The sequence below is a fragment of the Heterodontus francisci genome, chromosome 11 (genome assembly GCF_036365525.1).
Source record: "Heterodontus francisci isolate sHetFra1 chromosome 11, sHetFra1.hap1, whole genome shotgun sequence".
Classification (NCBI taxonomy): Eukaryota; Metazoa; Chordata; class Chondrichthyes; order Heterodontiformes; family Heterodontidae; genus Heterodontus; species Heterodontus francisci.
Window position 1 is genome coordinate 62,514,232 of NC_090381.1, and position 19,736 is coordinate 62,533,967.

Here is a 19,736-nt window from a genome sequence, read left to right on the forward strand (position 1 = left end):
CAGCGTTTAATTCAGTCCAGAATGATTGTTCTGGTGATCAAAATTCAGTATGAATGCTGATCTGAATGAAATTAATGCATAAATGAAATTAATAAAGGAATTTACAAACAATATCGTAATACAGGATTCAAAATACAGGTTCTGGGATTAATTTCTTTAACTAACACAAATTATAATAAAAACTAGACTGATTTTTTTTGGTAATGGAATTTAACTGTGATAGGACAAAGGCTGTAACTTGTTAACTATCGCAATCAGAAAATTGACAAGTGGCAAAATCTGTTCAGTTGAATGCCTGACCCACCTGCATACTGTGAGGGTGAGTTTCACATTGTGACATTAATTGGGCAGGTGGTGGGTGGGGGATGTGTTCCGCTGACCTGATGTAATTGGCATGGGACCCATGCTATTTTGGTACAAGGTGAATTTAAAGGGGATTGGCAAGTTGCTAGCACACTCCCACTCCGATAGGCTGCTTACTGATTGGAAGGTTGGTGCTACTTAAAGACATCCTGCAACACCTTAAAGGGGAAGTGCATTTTTCACTGGTGGACTGCAGACATCCATATTCTGGAGCAGCACTTGGAATGACTGCAACCAGGGCCCCCAGATTCTCAGATTCAACTGTGAAGATGCTGAAAGACCAAGCCAGCAGTAGGAAGGAGTTGCTGTTTCCCTCCATTGGCAATGGGTACACAGACAAATTTCCTGTATTGTTAGTTGTCATGATTATCAATGTTGGTCTTCAAATAGATGCAATTCATTTGAGGATGGAAGGACTGAGAGAGATTTTGGACATGATTATTAATGCAAAGGGCAGGGATTCTTCAGCTGAAGTGCTCTTCAACGAGCTGTTGATGAAGACTTCTTGATGCAGACAAGTACAGGAGCCCTCCCACTTCCTTTTCATCATTATGAGGGCATGAAAGCAGAGCTAGCAAAAGTGAACTGGCAAAGTAGATTAAGGGATAGGTCAATAGAGATGCAGTGGCAGACATTTAGGGCGATATTTCAGAATACACAGTATAGATACATTCCACCAAGAAAGAAAAATTCTAAGGAGAGGACCCACCATCCGTGGTTAACTAAAAAAAGTTAAAGACAGTATCAAACTTAAAGAAAAAGCATATAAGTGTACAAAGATGGGTGGCAGGTCAGAAGATTGGACACAATATAAAAAGCAGCAAAGAACAACTAAAAGATTACGAAGGAGGGAAAAATTGGAGTATGAGAAAAGGCTGGCGAGAAATATAAAGACAGACATATAGTAAGAGTGTCTATAGATATTTAAAAAAGAAAAGAGTTAACAAAATGAGCATTGGTCTTGTAGAAAGTGAGTCTGGGGAATTAATAAGGGAAAATAAGGAGATGGCAGATGAATTGAACAGGTATTTTGTATTGGTCTTCACTATTGAGGATACAAGTAAAATCCCAGAAATAGCTGTAAATCAGGAAATGGAAGAGATAAAGGAACTCAAGAAAATTATAATCACCATGGAAGAGGTACTGAGCAAATTGTTGGAGCTGTGGGCTGACAAGTCCCCAGGTCCTGATGAACTTCATCCGAGGGTCTTAAAAGAAGTGGCGAGTGAGATAGTTGATGTGGAAAGCATAAACAGGATTCTGAAAAAGCATGAACAGGATTAGGCAAAGTCAGCATGGGTTTACGAAAGGAAGATCATGCTTAACAAATCTACTGGAGTTTTTTGAGGAAGTAACTAGTAGAATAGATAAGGGAGAACCAGTGGATGTGGTGTACTTGGATTTTCAGAAAGTTTTTGATAAGGTCCATAAGAGGTTAGAGATTTAATAGCAATTAGGCAGGCGAATGGTATGTTGGCCTTCATTGCAAGAGGATTTAAATACAGGAGCAAGCATATCTTACTGCAGTTATACAGGGCCTTAGTGAGACCACATCTGGAGTATTGTGTGCAATTTTGGTCTCCTCATCTGAGGAAGGATGTTCTTGCCATGGAGGGAGTGCAAAGAAGATTTACTAGGCTGATTCCTGGGATGGCAGGATTGACGTATGAGGAGACATTGGGTCGACCAGGAGTATATTCACTAGAATTTTGAAGAATGAGAGGGGATCTCACAGAAACCAATAAAATTCTAACAGGACTAGACAGGCTGGATGCAGGGAGGGTGTTCCCGATGGCTGGGGAGTCCAGAACCAGGGGTCACAGTCTCAGGATAGGGGGCTTGCCATTTAGAAGCGAGATGAGGAGAAATTTCTTCACTCAGAGGGTGATGAACCGGTGGAATTCTCTACCGCAGAAGGCAGTGGAGGCCAAATCATTAAATATATTCAAGAAGGAGATAGATATATTTCTTAATGCCAAAGGGGTCAAGGGATATGGGGAAAAAGTCAGACAGGGTACTGAATTAGACAATCAGCCATGATCATTTTTGAATGGCGGAGCAGGCCCTAAGAACTGAATGGCCTACTCCTACTCCGATTTTCTATGTTTCTATGTTGGTTTTGATTTTCTAAAATTCCCTCGATATGGTGAAGGTTCCATTAGATCGGAAAATAGCCAATGTAATTCCTTTATTCAAAAAGGGAGGGAGCCAGAAAGCAGGATACTACAGGCCAGTTAGCTTAACATCTGTCATAAGGAAAATGTTAGAAGCTATTATTAAAGACATTATAGCAGGACACTTAAAAAATTCAAGGTAATCAGGCAGAGTCAATATGGTTTTTTGAAAGCAAAATCATGTTTAACCAATTTATTGAAGTTCTTTGAAGAAGTAACATGTGCTGTGGATGAAGGGGAAACCGGTGGTTGTACTGTACTTAGATTTCCAGAAGGCATTTGATAAGGTGCCACATGAAAGGTTATTGTAGAAAATAAAATCTCTTGGTGTAGGGGGTAACATGTTGGCATGGATAGAAGATTGGCTAGCCAACAGGAAACACAGAGTAAGTATAACTGGGTCATTTTCTGGTTGGCAAGATGTAACAAGTCGTGTGCCGCAGGGATCAGTGCTGGGAACTCAAACTTTTCACAATTTATATAAATGACTTAGATGAAGGGACTGAAGGTATGGTTGCTAAATTTGCTGATGACACAAAGATAGGTAGGAAAGCAAGTTGTGAAGAGGACATAAGGAGGCTACAAAGGGATATGGATAGGTGAAGTGAGTGGGCAAAGATTTGGCAAATGGAGTATAATGTGGGAAAAGGTGAAATTGTCCATTTTGGCAGGAAGAATAAAAAAGAAGCATATTATCTAAATGGTGAGAGATTGCAGAGCTCTGAGATGCAGAGGGATCTGGGTGTCCTAGTGCATGAATCGTAAAAGTTTAGTACCCAGGTACAGCATGTAATTAGGAAAGTTAATTCAATGTTCTCATTTATTATGAGGGGAATTGAATACAAAAGTAGGGAGGTTTTGCTTCAGCTATACAGGGCAATGGTGAGACCACATCTGGAGTACTGTATACAGTATTGGTCTCCTTATTTAAGGAAGGATATAAATGCACTGGAAGCAGTTCAGAGAAGGTTTACCAGACTAATACCTGGAATGGGCAGGTTGTCTTATGAGGAAAGGTTGGACAGGCTAGGCTTGTATCCGCTGGAGTTTAGAAGAATAAGAGGCGACTTGATTGAAACATATAAGATTCTGAGGGGTCTTTTCAGGGTGGATATGGAAAGGATGTTTCCTCTTATAGGAGAATCTAGAACTAGCGGCTGGATTTTACGGTGGGCAGACGGGAGCTGGCCACCGATGTAAAAGTTGGTGGCGAACCTGTTTCCGCCCAGCCTGGGGATCTGTCCCGCATTTTACGGGTCCCCAGGCTTTAATTGTTCTGAGGGAGCGGTGGCCACTGCTGGGACTGCAGCTTGCCCAAGGACATGGAGCCAGGAGTCCAGATAAGTTTGGGTTGCCTCGCCAGTGGTCAATGGTCGGGCCCCGGCGAGGCAGGCGTGTTCGTTTTGGGGGGAAAGGGGGGTGCGTCTTGGGTCCTCAGGGTAGTTGGAGAAGCAGGGGCAGCCCTCTATCGGGCACCCCCGGGGCACGGAGAGGCTGATCACATTTCCCGGGTGGCCTTTCCCGGCTCTAGGAAGCCTGCTTGCCAAGTGCAAAATCCGCATGGAGGCAGGGCAAAGGACCTTAAGTGACCGTTAATTGGCGACTTAAGGCCCTTGATTGGTCTGGAGTGGGCGGCCTGTTTTTCGCACCCCACCCCGCCCCCCCCCCCCCCCCCCCCGCCACTCCCAACCCTACGTAAAGTGGGGTGGAGGCGGGAGCATGTTGAGAAGGCCTCCCGGAGCCTCCTGCTCCATTTTACACCACCCACCCCCTCGCCACCGTCTGGCTCATTGGGATGGCATAAAATTCTGGCCTAGGGGTCACTGTTTAATAATAAGGTGTCGCCCATTTAAGACAGAGATGAGGAGAAATTTTTTTCTCTCAGAGAGTCGTGAGTCTTTGGAACCCTCTTCCTCAAAAGGCAGTGGAAGCAGAGTCTTTGAATATTTTTAAGGCAGAGTTAGATAGATTCTTGATATCTAAGGGGGTGAAAGGTTATTGGGGGTAGGTGGAAATGTGGAGTTGCAGTTACAATCAGATCAGCCATGATCTTATTGAATGTCGGAGCATTCGTATGTTCGTATCATCTATGCCTTCAGTAATCTCTTTATCATCATGCTGATGGTGCACATCCAGTGTGTTATTTCCAATACAGAGAAAAGCTCTCCAGCATGCAGCAAATTACTATCATGGGGATGTTCTTTGTGGGCTGACTTGCAGGAAGCTACACAGACCATCCAGGCATTAGAGTCATTCCTTGAGGATTCCAATGATCTGCTCTGTCAGGGCTCCATTTAAAATGTGGATCTGATTGCAGAACTACAAGATAACACAAGAAAAATCTCTTCCAAAACTGTTCAGCATTTCACTTGAGAGCAACTGAAGACCCCCGATAATATCACTGTTCATAGCTGCTTCCCAACTAGTACCACCAATAATCTGTGGGTGGGATCAGAATCTAACTGCAGCATCGGACCCCGATTTGCATTTATTCATTGCCTCCACCTGTATCTCGTGGGAATCTCTAATGCCCAAATTGAGATCTGCCTGAAAATCAGCCAACTAGAATTGCCACTTCTTTTCCCACACAATTTTAGTCTCATTACTGCTCCCTTTTTAGGTGCAAACAGGGTAGTAATGACATGAAAATGACTCCTGTGTTGCAAGGAGGTAGTGTCCATATGTATTTTGTTGAAGCTAATCTGAGCAGAATGAGTATGACTTTGGTGCTCTGAGCACTCAAGGCTCTATTTCACTCTAAGCATGGGGTGATGTGAAAGGTTAAGCTGGCAATTTGTTAAGAAGGCGTTAGACATGGGGCAGGTTTTTCCCTGCAGGCATCAGGATCCCGCCCTCAGGCTCAAATGGGGAGGGGTCACAACTCATAGTGTAGGGAACAGTGACTGACCTTTGATTTTCCCTGAATTGGCCAATTAATGGCCAGAAGGTTGGCTCACCATTCAATTACAGATGATGGGTGGTCTCTCAAAGCTGGAGGGCCATTAGGAGGCCCTCCAGCTTGGAAGCAGCAGCAGGATGACATGACAGGGAAGTGAGGGAGAGGGCACCCAAAATGGAGGTGCCCTCTCCAATTTTCTAAAATTTAAAATAGATCAAGCAGCTGGGCCACCATTGTGGGGGGTGATCCCATCCACAGGATGGCCTGTGGCTGCAGCTGAAAACTGGTAGGCGGGCAGGGCCACCGGGGACCTGGAGGCCGACTGGGAAATCACAGTCGGTCTCTGACAATAGGCTTTAATAGGCCTGTAATTCGTTCAGTCAGCTACCCATCGCTTGTGAGCGGGTAGCCCTGCTGCATCCCCCACCCCTTAACCCGCCTGCAGGAACATGGCCCGGGTTGGGATGGAGCCAGGGAATCGAGAGGCCGGCCGGCGGCATGAAATTCTGTGTCCACCTGCCTCAGTGCCTGCCCCCATCAGGGCCTAAAAGTTCAGCCCATACGTGTGTAGATAAAGAAGCCAGATTTATGAACGTGTAATTTTGGATGCATTAGTCAGATTTTTGTAAACGTAAATAAAAATGAACCTTGCAAAAAACATACGTGTTACTGATTTTTTTGTTTGGTGTTTTTCCTGTTTAAATGGCTTGGCTCCAAATGTTCTGTGCTGTTGTCACATTTCTTGTAGATTTTCAACCTATTTTCACAGTTACTTGGTTGTGTATTTTTAACAATTATATCACCTTATAAAACTGCAGGAAAAAGTCTTTTCCCGCAGATTTTTAGTATATAAAAGGTAATTTCATCACCTTGCACTCCCAGCCGAGTGCTCTGCTCAAACCATTACAGCTGTAGTTCTCCAAAATGAAAATCATTACAATTCAAAACAGTCAAATATTAAACCCAATAAAACAAAATGTTATAATCCTTTAAAGAGAACAATCATACACTAGTTTGCATATTTGTGCAGTATATTTTCTTACAGCATTTATAAGCATTGTTGGCATAGTTATGTATATTTACACAGGAATTTTGCATTTATTTTCTTCTGTTGATTCTTGCTTTGTGTTCTTCTGCTTCAGTTTAGCATCTCATCTAAAAGACAGCTCCTCTGACAGTGCAGCATTTCACTGAAGCATTGGCTGAGATTATATGGTTAAGTTTCTGGAACGAACCTTGAGTTCAGCATCTGCTGATGAGAGTGCTACCTCTGAGTGAAGCTGACACTTTTAACAACTCATGAACCATAAGATGCTCTGTGATCATATTATAGTATAGCAATGACAGACACACAGTGGATAACAAGACCTTGGATGTGCGAAATGACAAATATTTGATCACGTTTCGGAATGAATATTGAGCACAATTTTTAGATTTAGTAGTATATTGTAACAGATAGAATCAAAGTTGCAAGTCTGTAGGGTTTCACATGTATAATAGCCAATTATGGTCACATGTCACTTTGGTAACTAGTCCATGCTGGGTGATCATCAAAATTATTTATAGACATTTACAAAGAAATACTATAGCTCAAAGTCATTTTTAAAAAAATGTTGTAAGTGAGGAATTTTTTGACTCATTCATAAAAATAACCTGAAGAGTGCAAATGCGTTCATACCATATACAAATGATTTTATTTTGTATAAAAACAATATTTGTTAATAAATGGCAAGACGAAACTAGAGCAAAATGGATTTCACTGGTGATTATTACAGAAAATTTTCTACCATAGGTTTAGAAAAACTCCAACTTGCTTTGAATGGATCCTTGCAAAGACCTCCTTCTCCTCACCCTCTGAGTAAGGTATGATTTGGAGAATGGAAACTGGCTGTATCTCTTAGATGCATTATATGTAGGCATTACAGTTCAGTTACAGGCTGTGGAAAAATCCAGTGTTGGACTTTTTTTTATTGACGAGCTAGTTCAAAGCTGTTGATTCCTGTCCTAATATGCTCCATACACTCTTCCATAACTCCACTGTGCTGCTCACAACCTTCCTCAAGTCCTCCCAACATCTTCTGTAGCCGTTTTCATCATGCCTTCCCTAAACAAAATAATCTAATTGATATGCTTTTCTTAAATTTGCTTCACTTCATCTATAGTTGTTCTTGTCTCTTGTACCAATATCTGGAACATCAATAGCTGCTTCTGTGAAGTAAAAATTATTTCTAATCCAATGAAAACATAGTGGATATTACAAGGTGAATTATATGGAAAATGTAGCTATGGAATGTACTGAAAATGAACAAATGCAATTGACAGATCTATTACTGGGAGACAGTATTGGACGCTTTCCTCTATTCGCTGAGTGGTGACTAAAACTTTAGCGCCTGGTTCCCTCCATTCTGCCCTCTGATTAGGTTTATTAGATGCTTGTGACTTAGGTCACATACCATCGTTAGTCAATTTGAAGTGGTCGGTTGGCAGAAATAGTAAGCAGCAGATGTGATACTGAGTCCTCCTTTCCACTCGATGTGCTTTTGAGTCCTTCCCAGTCAATGATGTAGCTCTTTGTTACTTCTTTCCTTTAAGTAATCTTTGAATATACATCCTACCTCAAGCTACCCAAAACAGCACAGAGCAGATCATCCATTGCCCAGACTCAGATTAGAGGGAATGGCTCTTTACTTCAGAAAATAAAACAATTTAATAGCTATATATCTGTAATTTAGCAACCTTTTTATTTACTTACCCATAACATCATCCTGTAGAACTGATAGCAAAAATTTTTAATTGTATTTTTGTAACAAGATCAGCACTTGGGTGAGGCTCACTCATTGAAGTGACAGCTACATTAAGATCAGAATGTTCATATTTCAATGTTACCAGAGTGATTATTGGGGATAAGTGGAAATGTAAAATGATTAAAATTAACAATGTGTATTTCAAGTGACTATCAACAGTCCACGCATATTTTTAAGAGAGAACAGGGGAGAAAACTGGATAGAAATTTTACTCCTTAAACTTTCCTTTTCCTTTAAGTAGCTGTATATTCTTTACTGGAAACAGAAAATACTGGAAATACTCAGCAGGTCTGGCAGCATCTGTGGAGAGAGAAACAGAGTTAATGGACCTGATTTTATTCTGGAGACGGTGGTGCTGGCGGTGGGCGTTGCTATCTCATCGCAGGCAGGCAATTAACAGCTGACATCGGGGATGCCGTCCCTTTAAGGGACGAGCTCCTGCCTCCACAGCTGCCAGTCAGTCGGAGGGCTGGCAGCTTTGCAGTACTGGCAGCACCACCGGGAGTGGTGGCCACTGCCAGTACTGCAGGAGGCCCTGCAGTCCCAAAGAATGGAGGAGACCCTGGGAGAGGTGAGTGGGGTCAGGGTTGCTAGGGCCATTCAGGCAGGTCTTGGTGAAGGGGTTGGGGGGAGGTTGGTGAGGGTGGGGTGGGGGGTCTTCCCGTAGGGGGGTAGTCATCGCACCGGTGGGGTCCTCCTGCGACCCTGGATTGCCCCCAAAGGAGGGACACCCTGACCTTGCTAGGAGGCTGCCATAATTTACTGGTGGTATCTCCCTGTGGTGGTGAGCCTCTCCGCCTTCAGTAAAATTGAAATAATTGAAAAAAATAAGGGTCTTAATTGGCCTGGGGCATCCTCAGCCTTCGCTGCCCCGGAAAAAATGGCAGGAGGCCGGGGCAATGTTGGAACAGTGCTCCCTGACATTTTTTTGCCCTCCTGCCTCTGTGCCCATTTCCGAGGACAGCACAATATCCTGCCCAAAGTTTCAGCTCTGTGACCTTTCATCCAAACTGCTGTGTTGTTGTAGCTGTTTATTCTGGTTTGTTAAAAAGCTGATTTGTTTGTTTTCATGTAGTGACCAGCATTTCATTCATATTTGATCAAAGAAGGGGGAAAGTCCTGCTCCAGCCTGAAAATACAACTGAGACAGCAGAAAACATCCATTGCACAAATATGTGGGATAAAGTTTTGCAATTCTCCTGTTTGGTGGAGGAGCAATAGTGCAAGGAAGAGACAGTGACAAGCAAAAGATGGCGAGGAGAGCAAGAGACAGCAAGATGGAGCTTGACAGTGGAAAATATGAAGGTAAGTAAAAGGAAAAGCTGATACAAGCTTCTCAAGTCAGCAATGAATAAAAGAATGAATGATGATGCAAGAAAAACCTAAAACAATCTTCAGGAAAGGAGGAAGCCAATGTTGGAGTGGATTAGACTGGGTTAGTATAATGGCTGTTCATTTCTCGCTTCTGGTTTCAAATCTGGCCTAGCCTGATGGAAGAGAAGCTGATCTGTTGACTATCAGGATGTCACATCAAATGAGTTTGGGTAGGCTCAATCACTACCTGATTTGACATTAATTGGCACTAAATCTGGCATAATACACAGAAAAACTACAGATGGTTCCTGTGAAAATCAAAAATGATGACTTTGGGTGTAATGAGAAGTATTCTTCTTGTATTCCCTGCTGAGGCAAAATTAAGGACACTTTTGTTTGCACCAAACTGTGCTGTGCCTAGACTGTGAATCTTTAAATCGATACTAGGTTCCCGAAATGGAAAATGTTACATCTTTCACCTTGATGAACTCAAATATCATTAAATACATTCAGCATTTGAAATTTCTAGAAAATATAATTGAAGGAGTAATATGCTAGCAAAGTGTATCCAATTAAAGGAAGTTTAATACTAAAGGACTGAAAATAAAAATGGATGAAATCAGATAATCTTGCAATAATAATCTTTATTCCATGATATAAGCACACTGATTCCCTGATTCAATCTAAAAGAACCACATTTAACTGCATTTTTTTGACTAAACAAACATCTCTGACTTTAAAACACTATTATCATTTATACAATATAACAGAAATCAATGGCTTGCTCTCAACAATAAAAGAAGATTACACAACAGTTGATTTTAGAAGCAAATGCAATTAAAACAAAAATGTAGTAATTATCACATTGTAGCTTCTTTGAATGAGATCATCCATACAGCTATGCCACTGGCATCTATCTGACAATGTGGAGGATTGCCCAGCTATAGAACCATAGAACCGTAGAAAAATACGGCACAGAAGGAGGCCATTCAGCCCATCGTGTCTGCGCCAGCCGAAAAAGCTAGCCACCCAGTCTAATCCCACCTACCAGCACCTGGTCCATAGCCTTGCAGGTTACAGCACTTCAGGTGCATGTCCAGGTACCTTTTAAATGAGTTGAGGATTTCTGCCTCCACCACTGTTTCTGGCAGTGGATTCCAGACACCAACCAACCTCTGGGTGAAAAAGTTTTTCCTTTTGTCCCCTCTAATCTTTCTACCAATCACATTAAATCTGTGCCCCCTGGTAATTGCCCTCTCTGCTAGGGGAAACAGGTTCCTCCTGTCTACTTTATCTAGGCCCCTCATAATTTTGTACACCTCAATTAAGTCACCCCCTCAGCCTCCTCTGTTCTAAGGAAAACAACCCTAGCCAATCAAATCTTTCCTCATATCTGCAACTTTCAAGCCCTGGCAACATTCTTGTAAATCTCCTCTGTACTCTCTCCAGAGCAATTATGCCCTTCCTGTAATGTTACAAGAACTGTACTGTACGCAATACTCCAGCTGTGGCCTAAGCAGCGTTTTATACAGTTCCAGCATTACATCCCTGCTTTTGTATTCTATACCTTGACCAATAAAGGAAAGCATTCAATATGCCTTCTTCACCAGTCTATCTACCTGTCCTGCTACCTTCAGGGACCTGTGGGCTTGCACTCCAAGGTCTCTCACATCTTCTACCCCTCTCAATATCTTCCCTTTTATTGTATATTCCCCCGCTTTATTTGCCCTCCCCAAATGCATTACCTCACACTTCTCTGGATTGAATTCCATTTGCCACTTTTCTGCCCACTCCACCAAACCATTAATATCATTCTGGAGACTACAGCTATCCTCTTCACTCTCAACTACACGGCCAATTTTTGTGTCATCAGCAAATTTCCTAATCATGCCTCCCACATTTAAGTCCAAATCATTTATATATACCACAAACAGCAAGAGACCTAACACTGAGCCCTGTGGAATGCCACTGGAAACCGCTTTCCATTCGCAAAAACATTCGTCGACTGCTACCCTTTGTTTCCTGTCACTGACCCAAATTAGGATCCAACCTGCCACAGTCCCCTGTATCCCATGGGCTTTCATTTTACTGACCAGGCTGCCATGCAGGACCTTGTCAAATGCCTTACTAAAATCCATGTAGACCCATCCACTGCACTACCCTCATCAATCCTCCTTGCTACTTCCTCAAAAAATTCAATCAAGTTGGTAAGACATGACCTTCCCTTAACAAATCCATGTTGGATATCCCTGATTAATCTGTCCTTTTCTAAGTGCAATTTATTCTGTCTCTCAGAATTGATTCTAATGATTTACCCACCACTGAGGTCAGATTGACTAGCCTATAATTATTTGACCTATCCTTCGCCCCCTTTTTAAATAATGGTATAATGTTCACAGACCTCCAATCCTCTGGCACCTCACCCGTATCCTGTGAGAATTTGAAGCTGATCCTCAGCGCATCCGCTATTTCCTCCCTGGCTTCCTTTAACAATCTGGGATGCAATCCATCCGGCCCTGGCGATTTATCCACTTTCAAGGATGTCAGACCATCTAGCACTTCCTTTCTCATTATGCTTATCATATCTAATATTTCACACTCCTCTTCTTTAATTACAATGTCTGCATCATGCCTCTCCTTTGTGAAGACAGAAACAAAAAACCCATTAAGAGCCCTGCCCACATCTTCTGCATCCACGCATAAGTTCCCTCGTACATCTCTGATAGGCCCTACTCTTTCCTTCGTTATCCTCTTGCTCTTAATGTTCTGATAAAACATCTTTGGGTTTTTCTTGATTTTACCTGCCAATAATTTTTCATGTCCTCTCTTTGCTTTTCTAATTTCCTTTTTTACTTAACCCCTGCACTTTCTATACTCCTCTAGGCTTTCTAAAGTATTAAGTCTTTTGTGATCGTCATAAGCTTTGTTTTTCGACTTTAAACTTACCCTGTAAGCTTCTAGATAACCAGGCAGCTCTAGATTTGGCTGTACCACCCTTTATCTGTGGGGACATGCCTACACTGTGCCTGTAGTATCTCGCTTTTGAATGCCTCCCACTGATTTTCCTTCCAGTAGCTGTATCCAGTCCACTTTCACATGGTCACCTCTCAGTTTTGTAAAATTTGCCTTCCCCCAATTTTGAACTTTTACTCCTGTTTTACCTTTATCCTTTTCCATGATTATGATAAAACTTACTGTATTATAGTCACTATGCCTACCCACAAAAAAGGCTAAATGTAATCTGGGCAATACCACCCTGTTAACCTCCTCCCAATCATCAGAAAAGTTCAAAATTTATATTCTCAGCCCGTTTTACATCATTTGTGATTTAATGACTGCCAATTTGCTAGTATCCTCTTTAAACTGTCACACAAAGTCAAAAATACCCCCAGTGAGTTTGTCTTGGGCGAAGTGGGTAGCCAATTTTCATTTGACATTTGTGGATGAGAAATTAGAGGAAATTTGATCATCAGTTCTTAGACTATCAACAACTAACCAACTGCAGGAGGGACAAATGGAAATACTGTATCATAAAATCAAAAGCCAGCGAGGATGCATCTTCCTCACTCATTTTTACTGAAATCTAAGTAAAGACAAATAATGACTTAAATAGTTAATTGGACTGCAGCACTGTTGTAAACAGTAATGCAACACATAGATCTTAATAGCCCTTTAAAAGCTTGACACTGGGGAAAAATTCCCACTAAAGATATGAGCTCATTCAGAACGCAGTGAGTTGAACTGCTCTCTGCCGCAGCAATTACGCTGCCACCTCTATATGTTCACTGTTAGGCCAATAACCAAACGGAAAAATGCGATCTCTGATCCTAATAGCATTCTTCCATTGTCCTCACATATGTGGTTCCAAACTTACCACTATCATTTGATAGGTCATCCTCTTTTTTTATCCTCAGGCCACTTTTCCTTCTTTTGGGAAATTTGTTTGGGGTAAAATCTTTGCCTTTCTCTAGGGTTTCCACTAAAGTTACGATGGGAGAATCCCTGCAGAAACCCCTTTGTGTTCAAAATAATCTTTGATTGTAAAAAAATAATTATTTAAATGTTTTAATCACTTTGTAATTAATCATTATGTTAAAAATAGCATTTCAATCATTCAGTATAATGTAGAGTATTCACAACTGAATGGTTAACTCACAAAAGTTGGCTTGAGAGGAAGCTGTTAGCTGGCTATAGTCTGAATGTTACTGTCACCAATGCTATTTTATAAATGGCTTAACAGGTTTGTATCAAAGTACTGTCTCCTCTATTTTAACAAAGGTATTTAAAGTAAGTAAATTTTCTCTCTGTTAATTGAGCAAAAAGAAGAATTTAAAATGAGCATGTTAAGTACTCACAGTAAATTGCAGGTTTATATCAGTGTGTTGTCATTTGAATAGTATTGCACAAAACTAACAAAATTGAGCAAAATATATTTGGGGCTCATGAATAATTTGAAAAAAAATGCTCTCTAAAAAGAGGTGGACTCAGAAGAATCTCTCATGCTTATGATTTTTGCAAGATTTTTTCGAATTGCATCCCAACCTAGATGGTGTGAATATTTCTGTGCATTCAATGCTGGAGCTTGCATTTTTGTTCCTACTGTCTCTGTAAGAATTTCTTCAACTCTGTAATAAAATATATAATTTAGATAAATTAAACTTGCATTTGAAGATCAAAAATGAATAAGTAAAATCTTGAAATGTAATTTTTGGATTACCCAATATACCACTTGTCATCATCAAAACCTAGTGATCTTCCTGGAACTCCAGAACGGATCTTCAGAAATACTGGCACTCGTCGCTCTAAAAGCAGTATGGTAGCTGCAATCTGAAAATAGGTGACTTACCAATTTACTTTCTAATTCATGCTATGTTTCATACTATTACCATTTTACATTCTTCTGCAAAACAAAATACAAAGATTTGAGAACGTGGACACAAATCTTGATCCTCCATCCCATATTCTCACTTACATGCATGACTGTCAACAGCAGTACAGCTCAATATAATTGAAAAGGTAATGGCCCCGATTTTGCGGTAGAAATAACCATGGTCTATCAGTGGTCACTGTTATAAAAGTGTAAAGTGAACAGCAACTGCCAATATCCACATGTGCCAAATGTGGAAAACAGAAAGTTGCTGTCCGAAATTGTCCTGCTCCTACAAAGGCTTTGCTACAACAGTATCTTGCTAAAAGACACCATGTGAAAAAACATGGAAGGGCTTGAACTTATAGCACTTACTCCCTAGATCCCACTAAACTCGCCAGATACAGTTAGGGCTATTGCATTCTGATATGTGAATTTTTAATACAATGATAAATCTTAATTTCTGCCAAACAACCTTGTTGGTACTGAAAATTAACTTCTAGAAGTATGGAGTCTCATCCCTTCAGATTTTAATTATTGTTCAAGGCTTGAAAATGATTAAAACATTTAAATAATTATTTTTTAATATTATTCTTTCTGTCTCATTTATCTCTCACTCTCTCTGAAGTCTATCTTTCTTTCTCTCTCTTTATTTCATTTTCAGAACATGATTTGATATTGAATTCAATATTCCAAGTGACACTTTTTGGTTTAGACTCTTTGGTCTTGATCTTGACTGGGGTGAGTTTGGTAAGCCATGAGGATGGACAGAGCTTTGGTCAGGCCGCATGCTATAGAGTTTTGACTCCACAACGTGCATTTTTTTTTAATAGCAAGAACCCCACATAGAAGCCTGATTGACAGGCTTGGCTTCCAGTCAGGCAGGAAACACTTCGCAGCAGGCCATAGCCCCAGGTAAAGAGCTTGCAGCTTCTAGTGGGAGTGGGAGTGGGAGTGGGAGTGGGGGAAATGTCTTTGTATAGGGAGGGGGCAATCCAAGCGAAGAAGATAAGCTTGGGGGGGTGGGGGGGGGGGGGGTGCGGGGGGGGTGGTGCTGACGGGATGTATTCCTGCTGCTCTTGGCTCACAAGCAGTGCTTTAAAGGCACTCACCTTCTTCCTAAAACTACCCTCATGCCTTCAGCTGCCAGCTTTTCCAAGGGCTGAGAAAACTGGCCAGCCAGGGTTAAACCTGTAAAACAGCTTAACTCTGAGAATGCCAGCCTCATTAAATATTTACATAGTCAACCGCCTCCTGTGAGCAGGTTGGTTGTCCACCCCTTATCCAACCTCCCTTAAAACTGAAACTAGACAGATTGGAGGCACGGTGGGGTCAGGTTTGAGATTTTTCAAATTTTAACATCTCACCCAAACCCAACCCAACCCTTTTTGCAGCTTAAAATTCACCCAGCATGTCTTCGTAAGGATTCTTCATTTTGATCAGTTTAAGAGACACACCATTGCTGGCCCTTTTCACACAGGTCCCAGATCCTCTGTAGAGGCTGCTACAATTTTATGGCTCTCAAATAACTGCAGGTTCCAGTGCAAAAACCCACAAAAAGTCAGTGGGCAAATGTAAGTGCAATGAACCGCTGGTGCCTTTTGTTCACCGCTGACCACAAAATCAGGGTCATTACATATGTGCGGAGAAAAACCCAGGCATACAAAAATTATTATTATAAATTGAAACAGCATTTGGTCAAAGCTTTGTAATTGTGTATTCTTAGGCTGGTATTTAAGGCGGAGGCAGTGGCCCCTCATACTGGCTGGAACATCAGGGGCAAGACCACTTCCGCTGGCCCTGAAAGTCATGACTGGATTTTATGGTCGTCAGGCAATTAGTTATTCGAGGTCATGGCTTCTGCAAACCCCCCACCCCCCCCCCCCCCACAACAACCGCCCCCCCCACCCCGTGGTAGTATGACCCACCTCTAACAGCTGCTGACCAATTAGAGGGCTGGCAGTTTTCCAGACCTAGAGGAGCGTTAGGCTCTGCTGGGAATGCAGTAAAGCTCGGGACCAGGAGAAACACTGAAGGGCCAGAGAAAAGATAAGGGGGACGGGCGCACCGGGGCCAGTCAGACAGGCCCTGGTGAGGTGGAGTGTTGGAGGTGCAATTGAGAGGCTGGGGAGTTCTTTATGCCGGAGCGTCCCATGCAGTTGGGTAGGGGGACTCCGTAGGGCACAGGATGCCTGATCAGGAAGGGCCCACCCCACACCGAACCTGCAGTCAAGCTGTCAGGGTATACCTGGTGACCTCGCCACATGGTGTGGCCCCCCTCCTCCCCACCGCTGGTAAAATGTCACTGGTGGCAGGAAGCGGCATTTAAATGGTCACTAATTTGTCACTTAAGGGCATTAACTGACCCAAGGGTGAGCAGACCGCCCGCCACCTCCCCCATCACTGGCAAAATACCAATGCAGGCAGGTAGGCAACAGAATTGGGGCGGGGCAGCAAAATTCTGGTCTTAGAATGGCAGTATAGTTTAAAAACAGCAGTAGTATGCTTCCAGTGAACGTCATTACCTACACTGGCTAAAGCAGGGTTTTAGTCATTTTTGCTTCACAAACATAATTAACTAACGCCGCTAATTTTTCAGTGGAACAAAAATGGGCGGGGTCAGGTCAGAGGTTGGAGATGCATTCCATATATGGACAGGTATATTGTAATGTTATTTAAATGATAGCAAATATAGATCATTGGGCCAGGCCTTTGAACCATAAACAATCCAATTGTAGAATATTTGCTTCCACTGTAGCTGTGAACACCTAAATCACCACAGATCAATGATTGAACTCAGGAATTTCCTGATTGGTGCAACCTAGTATTGCAACATACAGTGCATATATTAATAAGGGCATTGGAGAATTAATCAAAATATATGCTACAACATTAGACTACTATTTCTACACTATATATTTCAAATAGTTTGCTTGAAATATGATCATTAACTATTAATGAACTAATTACAGGCATTTGATGTACTAGCACCATAAATCAGGTATTCATCCAGCTGAGTAATGATTAAATTTTACTTCCACCAGAGTGGACAATTCCAGGCGTGCTCCTTTTGAGTGCAGCAAGGTAGATTTTGTCATGTGGCAAGTTACCTCACCTGCTGAGAGTGTATAATTGAATAACACAGGCAATGTACCCAGAAATTTCAATTGGCACACACTGTAGATGAGGAATCTCCTCATGGGTGAAGAGTGGAAAAATCTGTTCTAAATTCTGATAGGCAGTTGTTCATTAGCTTTGCTTGAAATTTACAAAATGCGATGATTACAATGTAGACTTTCTCCTATAAGTTAAATATCATGGTACTTGCATGTTTAACTTACAGAATTGGTAAATTAGTCTCTATAGGCAGCTGATTCAAGTACTGCAGTATACATTTTTCACTGTATTATTTGAAATAGGCAAACCCCACTTGTTCCAGTCAAGGAAGAAGATCACTTCCTACATGGCTATGTTTTCTGCTTTCTAACTTTTTGATTTATTTAGTTCATAAACTGGGTTAAAAAAACATAGCTTACCTGCACTTTCCACAGTTCCTCTCTTTCATATGCAATTCTCCAATATGTGTCATCCATCATTGCAATCAACAAATTTAACAGCAGAAGGTACACAAAGATCATATATAGGACATAACCAATATATATGATGCTGGGAGTCGGCTTATCATAAGGAACAGGAAAATCAATCAAGCCCATCATTAACTCAACTGTGGTGTACATTGTCATTGAAAAGTCCCTGAAATATGGATAATTTCTCAAATCCAGAGTCTGAAACAAAACATAAAAAGCTGCAGGATAAAAGCAAAAAAAAAACAAAGCTATGTGAGATTTGTTTTGAATTGAAATGTGCACTGTGAATACTGCAGCATATTGAATTATAGAAATTTCTATGGGGTAGAAGAAAAAGGGGAAAATATGCACAAATGTATGGTCTATCCATGACTTGTGATAATGGAAACACCTTCATTAACTGTGCAATTTAAACAACTCAATATTATTGTCTCTGCTGGGATTAGAAAGTACTCATGATCTTTTACATTACAGAGACCATAATCACACACCCACTGTTTCTAATTCTGTGAATTAGTTTCTAATTGTAAAGAAATTCACCTATTTAGCACAGTCATTCCATATTCCCTGGGCCCCTGTGACATCCTGTAACTAAAAGACTTTGAAGAAAATCAAACTATAGAAGATTGATGTGAGGGTAAGCACACCAGACTCAAATGTTCTGTTTTAAATTTTCCTATTAAGCTACAACCTAAAAATTATTTTTAGTTATCAACATGAAACACATACCAGAGGTAAATCCAGTGATACAGATAAGTACCAGGCAGCACCATTGCATAAAATCACCAAATATTATCTGTAAGGATATAAAAGTCCACAAATATAACACTCAGGAATACTCACATGATTTTACAAATTATTTAGCTGTATTGGTGACTAAATAACCTACAACTTCTAAATAGAAATTTTTAAAAATATGTAAATTGGAAATTAGTTGAATGTTAACTTTAATTTTTCATGGCAAGTGGCAAAGCTGGAGGAAATGTTGTGCAGGGTTTCATCGCACCTAATCCTTTTTCCCTTCTGACTTCTGTCTCACCCTACACACTCTGCGTAACAGACAGTAAATATTTTCACCTTCTACTCAACGCTTTGTTCTTTCACAGTAAAAGTTAACCTTTGCCCCTCTTTTTCATTTTAAATGCTGAAAATGTGGAGGTGGCCAGTCTTCCTGAAGATGTACAGTGGTGCAGTGGTTAGCATTGCAGCCTCATAGCTCCAGCGACCCAGGTTCGATTCTGGATACTGTCTGTGCGGAGTTTGCAAGTTCTCCCTGTGACTGCGTGGGTTTCCATTGGGTGCTCCGGTTTCCTCCCACAGCCAAAGACTTGCAGGTTGATGGGTAAACTGGCCATTGTAAATTGTCCCTAGTATAGGTAGGTGGCTGGGGAAGGTGGGGATGTGGTATGAATATGGGATTAATGTAGGATTAGTATAAATGGGTGGTTGATGGTTGGCACAGAGTCAGTGGGTTGAAGGGCCTGTTTCAGTGCTGTATCAATAAATAAATAAATGTACAGTCAGCTTGATCTGATCTGATCTGAGCAAATACCAGGTCAGAGACTGGCAACACATGCACTTAGAGACTAGACTAAATGATGGGTCTTCACGTGGTGAATCAATGTGCAGGAGCGAGGAGAGGGGATGCCACACAAGTCAGCCTGCCAGAGGGTGATATCAGCTCTGCTGCATAGTCTTAGATGCTGCCATCAAGATCCCAGGCTACTG

General features: G+C 41.5%; 1 protein-coding gene across 1 annotated transcript in view; it reads right to left on the reverse strand.

Annotated features, from left to right (window-relative positions):
- Nucleotides 1–14,022: 14,022 nt before the first annotated feature.
- LOC137375031 (transient receptor potential cation channel subfamily V member 6-like) overlaps nucleotides 14,023–19,736 on the reverse strand; it is a 72,511-nt gene continuing 66,797 nt past the window's right edge. The window contains exons 12-15 of the mRNA XM_068041654.1: nucleotides 18,738–18,804; nucleotides 17,958–18,226; nucleotides 14,272–14,381; nucleotides 14,023–14,179 (exon numbers count right to left, since the gene is read on the reverse strand). Coding sequence (XP_067897755.1) covers nucleotides 14,023–14,179; nucleotides 14,272–14,381; nucleotides 17,958–18,226; nucleotides 18,738–18,804 — 603 coding nt within the window. The remainder of the gene's footprint in view (nucleotides 14,180–14,271; nucleotides 14,382–17,957; nucleotides 18,227–18,737; nucleotides 18,805–19,736) is intronic.